The sequence below is a fragment of the Haliotis cracherodii genome, unplaced genomic scaffold, assembly GCF_022045235.1.
Source record: "Haliotis cracherodii isolate W230 unplaced genomic scaffold, xgHalCrac1.p SCAF_3, whole genome shotgun sequence".
NCBI lineage: Eukaryota > Metazoa > Mollusca > Gastropoda > Lepetellida > Haliotidae > Haliotis > Haliotis cracherodii.
In genome coordinates, this window is record NW_027266286.1 from 13,963,241 (window position 1) to 13,970,184 (window position 6,944).

The 6,944-nt window shown below is 39.8% G+C and overlaps 1 protein-coding gene across 1 annotated transcript; it reads right to left on the minus strand.

Annotated features, from left to right (window-relative positions):
• Positions 1 to 351: 351 nt before the first annotated feature.
• On the minus strand, positions 352 to 6,726 carry LOC139473645 (uncharacterized). The gene is made up of 8 exons (XM_071256325.1): positions 6,511 to 6,726; positions 6,109 to 6,210; positions 4,791 to 4,899; positions 4,600 to 4,679; positions 3,539 to 4,327; positions 2,183 to 2,291; positions 1,243 to 1,322; positions 352 to 477 (listed from the first exon to the last, which is right to left on the minus strand). Exons 1-8 carry the CDS (start codon positions 6,724 to 6,726, stop codon positions 352 to 354), a joined length of 1,611 nt encoding a protein of 536 aa, XP_071112426.1.
• Between the last annotated feature and the right edge of the window lie 218 nt (positions 6,727 to 6,944).

The window sequence follows — 6,944 nt, forward strand, 5'->3', positions numbered from 1 at the left end:
AGACAAAAATAAAAATAGTCTTGGTTCTCAGGCACCGCCCGCATCATCTTAAAGTCCACCATACGTTTCGGTTTTATTTCCATTTTCAAAAAAGAAATCTTAAAATATTTCGCATTTCCAACACATGTGAAATGCTCCAATAATTAAGAAGAACAACAGGATTTTGCTGAAATTATTGTTAACAAAATTTGGTTACATACTAGCTTGAACAACCCCCCAAAAAACAGTCGCACTATATTTTCAAAAGCCATTGCTTGAGAACCTATTCTTTAATTTTTTTAAGCCTAAGACTACAATGTTTACACTTGAAAGTTTGTACATATGTACACAACATCTGCTTGAGATTGTGACTCAGGTGTTAAGATAAGAGGCAGCCATTATCTTGCTTCTGACCCCCCTTATAACACCTGTCAGGTGGGCGATGACCCGCTCCATATTGGTGAGGTAGACGTTACCCCGGAGTGACAGAGTTGACATCTGAAACAAGCACTTGATATCAACTTGTGTTGCAAAGTGTCCATGACATAAGATGTTTAAGATTACCCATACATGTACGTGGTCTGACCGACAACCTGGCCCTGGGTCTAGTGGATAGAGTGTCTGTCAAGAGGGAGCGGAGGGTCGGGGGTTTGATCTCCTGGCATACCAAAAGACATTAAAAGATGGTATTTGTTTTTACCTTGCCTGACGCTCAGCATAAAGGAGCTGACTGGTCAGCTCAGAGTCAGTATACTGCGACTGAGTGGGGTATTCATGTTAAACTGCAGCATGGTATCTCAGTGGGCAATGACTATTAAATTGGCATTAGTCCGGACTAGTACAAACAGACCCCCACACATGTGCATGCCCGTCACTATATGAGTGCAATAATCTTGTGACGTTAAACCCTACCTCACCTCACCTCACCTCACCCTCACAAGAATGATTCCACAGGCTATACATGTAAACATAACAGTTAACGAGGTAGAAGTGTTCAGAAAATACAAGACCTGATGGGAGTATTTTTAGCAATATTCCAGCAATATCACGGCGGGGGACACCAGAAATAGGCTTCACACATTGTACCCATGTCGGGAATCGAACCCGGGTCTTCGGCATGACGAGCAAACGCTTTAACCACTAGGCTACCCCACCACCCCACAAGACCTGATGACTGCATTGCGATTATTAACTACAAATTCTTTGCACTTTGACTCACTCAAATAACGGCTCCTCAATTAAGGAAACGATGAATGCCCTTACCTGCACTCTCAAGTACGTGGCCTTGGCCCGCAGTGATGCCACCTGAGGGTTGTTGGGGCTTCGCTTCGTCTGGTGCAACTCTGGTGTGATAAAACAACAGTGCAGTGTCACAGCAAGACAATTGAATCCATGCAAGTTGGAAACTTTGCTAAGGCTAAAAAAAATAATCATCTTGGTTGTCAGGCACCGCCCACATCATCATAAAGTCTGTCACACATTTTGCTTTTATTTCCATTTCCCTCCCCCAGATTAAAATCCTAATACATGTACTTAAAAATAATCTGATCCAATGTACCATGCAGTTACTTCCCTTTACATGCACACTGCTTTACTGCACATCTCGTGTGTTGGTCATTCGGCAATAGGAGTTTGAATGCTTGTTATGTAGGGAGGTCCTTTCCCAGGTTGATGGACAATTGTTTATTTGGTTTCATACTAGTTTGAACACCGCCCACCCACTCTCTATTTTTTTAAGTCACTGATTGAGAACAAATTCTGTTATTTTTTTAAGCCTAACCACGGACGTACATACAATATTCTATATACGTCTTTGGCCTAACAATGTAGGGCTTCTTAAGTATGTTTGAAATCACCTCTTATTATTCTCTAAGGCGCCTAAAATTTGCATATTTGAAAGAAATTAATAAATTTCTGTACTATTCCTTTTTGTTGTTTAATGCTCCGTTCAGCAATATTCCAGCAATATGATGGTCTGAAAATAGTCTGAAGGAGGCAATCCAGTGATTGACATCATGAGCATTGTTCAACACAACTTAGATATATTGACATCAACCAAGTCAGCAAATCTGACCACCCGATCCCTTTAGTCGCTTCTAACGACAAGCATGGGTTGCAGGAGACCAGTATCTGGACAAGGGTGATGTGTTTGAGGAATCACCTGTTCCTGAAAAGAACATCAAACACTGTGTGATCTGTCTACCTGTGTCCAGCTCATCCATCGTACTCCGCCAGATGCAGTCTTCCTGCTGCCCCAGGTCCAGTTCTGACCGGATACCACCCATAGAGGTCACCAAAAGGTCATGCTGCATCTAAAACACAAACACAAGATATGGCTGTTCTGTCTGTTTCAGAATCTGGTTGCTTGAATATAAAGTTAAATGGATGGAACTAGAATCATGAAAATCTTCTGTTTTATGAAACATCTACACTTGTCTCAAAATTTTGTTTATTCCTTTCATTTTCTAACATGTTAGCTTCACCTACAAAATTGTTTTTAGTACAGCAAAATAGTAAGTGAGTGAGTATGGTTTTACGCCGCTTTTAGCAATATTCCAGTAATATCACGGCGGGGACACCAGAAATGGGCTTCACACATTGAACCCCGGGTCTTTGGCCTGAGGAGCGAATGCTTTAACTGCTAGGCAACCTGAGCACCCCTACAGCAAAATATATTGAACCTATTTCAAAATATGGTACACCAACCCAACACCAACACCCCAACACCAAACATGTACTTTAAAAAATATAAAATATAAATAAAAATATTTCCAGACAATGTTTTCGTCACCCTTGTATAAAAACCTCTATCACATTTTTTGGACAATTATTTTCATTTTTTGTGTGTGTGTGAACTTTGTTTACCGTATACAATGTAATAAGCGCCCAGGGCGCTCTCAAAATTAGTAACAGGGGGCTCTTATTAGAATATTATTTTGGTGAAAAAAAAACAGAGTTGAGAGATAAATTTCATGGTTATGCTGACAGCCTGAAATGTTTATGTACGACAGATATATTTTTCCAGAATTTTATTGCCCATAATTAAGGGTGCATATAGCACACGAGTGCGTATATACGCGAATAAATTAGTCTTGTGTACATTGATCAATCGAAAGGGGTGCTAATTGGGATTGTTCACCAGCCAATATATCAGCAAATGTCACCGTGGTCGCTCATTAGAGCGGGGCGCTTATTATGTCAAATACGGTATTTAAGAATAGTTGAGGCATCATTTACATGTCATATATATATATATATGTTGAATATGTTGTATTCCTAAAGCATAATACTATTGTATTACTTTTATCAAACAATGTTCCAATTTTACTTTTGTTGTATTCCGTTTTGTCATCATAATAAAATGGACACTGATCCAGTCAAAAGTACGCCATTATGGTCGTGATCATTCTCTTAACCATTGGTCCGTGTCACGACTTAATAATTTACTGGCAACATGATATGGATGGGATGCTGTGGCATAAACATTCAGCTACCCATGGTCTACACCGTTCTCATGTTCTCAGTACAATACTATTTGTGGATCACACGAACGTCTCACCTGAAGGATCTGAAGAATGGTCCGTGCCTCCTGCAAGCTCATCTTCCTGGAATCTCTGGTTCCTGCTGTGACAGATCTCAGTGTGGCAGTCATGGGCTTTTCCTTTGTCAGCTTCACTTTGATTGCAGGCGTTGTGTGGTCTGACTTCCTAGAGGTGCCTTGAGAAGAAACATGGCTTGCATTGAGTGCAGTAGGATTGACCTTCTGTGTCAAATGGACACGGATGGCAGAAGCTGAAGGATCAGATTTCTTCAGAGTGTCACGAGAAGTCTTGTGGCTTGCTTTAGTTTCCACCATCATGACCTCTTTCTCTGTTGGCCTTTCCAGTACCTGGTTTCCAGAAGTTGTAGGCTTGTCTCTTGAGGATGAAGTAAAGCTTGTATTGGTGACAGTTGTCATACCCTTCTTATTCTTCACCAGTTTCGCCAGACTTGGAGCTGACACAGGCTTCTTCAGCACTGTACTGGAGCATGAAGTTAGGCTTGCAATGGTGGCATTTCTTTTCCTTGTTGGTCTGACAGATCTTGCAGATGTTGTGGAAGACGTCATTCCTCTATTGACACCTTCATCATTTGCAGCTTTGGAAATGTTGGGCTTCCATGTCTTGTCTACAACAGATGTGTCAGAGGTAGCGACTGGATGTGGCAGGCAGTTCTGCGAAGGCGGAATCTGTTTCTTGGCATCATTGTTGCAGTGGCCACTTTCTCGAATTATGTGTAGATCCATGTCCCAAAGATTATTCTGCATGGACTCCAGCAGTTGTCTCCCTTCATAGCTGAGGCGTTTAGACTGCAAGAACAGAAATTACATGCTGGCACATTGGTCAAAAAGCAAAGATTTGTAAATCAAGACATTGCGAAAAACAATTTGATAACTTTGATAAAAGTCAGTCAATATCAAGTTCAGCCATTCTCTTCTCGTCTTCACCCAACATAAGCTATAAGAAGACAAAACCTGATTGTATATTTACCATCCATGCAAATACTTAGCCAAAATGTGATCCCTTTGAAATTATATATAGTCCACAACATACAACAAACAAGCAATAAAACAAAACCTACCTGGTTCCGGTATGTGGTCACTTTTGTCTTGATACTGTTCAACCTGGCGTCTTGTCTCACCTTAGGTAGGGCTGCAATTTCTGAAGAGAGAAAATGGAATGAGATGTCACATCTTAAAACATTCATCCATGAGTAAGAACCAAATAAAATGGAACTTTTAAATGAATACAATATTACAAGAGCAAGCTTACCAGTGTGCAATATCTTTATCTGCTTGTTGAATGAAATTCGTTTTTCACGTATCTCCACCAAAATCTTCTTAAACTGGGAAAACTCAAAACCAAATCTGTCTCTCTCCTCCTGAATAGAATATGTTCAGGACACTTTAGTCATGACAACACACCCATTAGGGCCTATAGATATAACAGATGAAGATTCTGGCAATACATCCATACATAAATGTGTCCTATATCAAAGCCTATAGTTTCTAAGAGACTTTGATAATCAGCCTAGTAAGCACTCTTGCCATGGGAAGATGCTGGCACTATGGCTGCTCATGTTCTGTAACACTATCATATTCATAACATTGATAGATGAATTCCCATCATCATTTGGTCCACTATGCGCTTATATTGAGGTATGCAAGGAAATTTGAAGGTCCAATGGACAAAGATTATATTTTGCTAGAAATGCATGTTTACATTGACAGTCAACACAAAGATACTATAGCATGATGTTTAAATTCTGGTATTACCGAGTTTCTTGGTCAGTGAGGCAAAATTAAATATGATATGTCATGACCAGAGAAAAATCAGTCTCTATTATGTGCTGAAATATACTACTCATAAGTTTTGTTTTGTTTGTAACCTCACTCAGCAATATTCCAGCTATATGACGACGGTCTGGAAATTTTCTAATCTGCACCAGACAATCCAGTGTTTGACATTATGAGCATCGATCTACGGAATTGAGATATGATGACATGTATCATTCAAAACAGTGAGCATGACCACCCGATCCCGTTAGTCGCCTCTTACAACAAGGATATGGGTTGCTGAAGACCAGGACTTCAGTGTCTACTCAAAACAAGGGACGGTCAGGTAGCCCAGTGGTTAAAGCATTCGCTCGTCACGCCGAAGACCCAGGTTCGATTCCCGACATGGGTACAGTGTGTGAAGCCTATTTCTGGTTTCCCCCGCCGTGATATTGTTGGAATATTGCTAAAAGCAGCGAAAATGAAACTCACTCACTCTACTCAAAACAAGTTAAAGAACACCCAATATTTTCTGTCATGACCGATTACAGATAGTGAAAAAATCAGGTCTTCCTAAACTTATTTTGAATAGTATAGATTCCATTGTGTGTAAAAAGAAAATAATGGTGAATAGATCACTGAAAATCAGTGATGACCCCGTGTTCATAAAAACAGTAAGCATGTTCTGCACTGAAGGAACATAACAAAAAGGCATATTTACAAACGCAGCATTTTCAATTTACATTTACTTAAGCAAATTATATGGAAAAAAACAAGGAAAAATTAAAATGGCTCACAAATGAAAGAATACTTACAAGCTGTGTACGAAGATCAGTCTGTGGTGTCTGGAGAAGGCTATTCTTCATTTTGGAATCCACCTTGATAGAATGGACTGTTTTCAGTGGTCCAGCCAAAGTCTGACGAATACAAGAATAATATTCTGACAACTGATGGAAATATCACTTTATGTGATTTTATTCATCTTCAAAGGACTTATAAGTTACTTTTCAAGTTCCTAATTTATCTAAGGCTCAGCCTGTAAAAACTAAAAAATCGGCTCTGTTTTTTTTCCCTCATTAGAAACTTCACTTTCCAATCAAAATGAAGTTATCGACATAACATATTAATAAACAACAGACTGACTTGTAAGCCTCCATTAAAATCTGCAACCCACACAGTTGGGAAAATGAGATTTTTTGAGGAAATACGGTAACTACCTCAGCTGGTTGTTTCTGGACTTTGACATCAGGGTTACAAGTGATGTCTCCTTTGGTGCCGAGAGTGACAGCGGGCATTTCTTGTCTAGGAGTTTGTGGACTGTCAGGGTGAGACAGGCGGCGTTGTTCAGGCGTGTTGGCAACCTTGGTATCCCCAAAGTTATGTTTGCTGCGTCTGATGATGTCAAGGTCCATCTCCCAGAGCTCTTTCTCCATTGACGCCAACAGTTGTCTCCCTTGGTAGCTGATGCTTTTCGACTGCAAGTGAGTGAGTTGAGTGAGTTGAATTTTAAGTCACATCGGCAATATTGCAGCCATATCGTGACTATCAATAGTTAAACATAATACATATATTGAAATTTGTATAAAAACCTGTCAACGAAGGACAGTAAAATTACTAGATTCATCACAGAAAAAGATATAAAACTAGTATT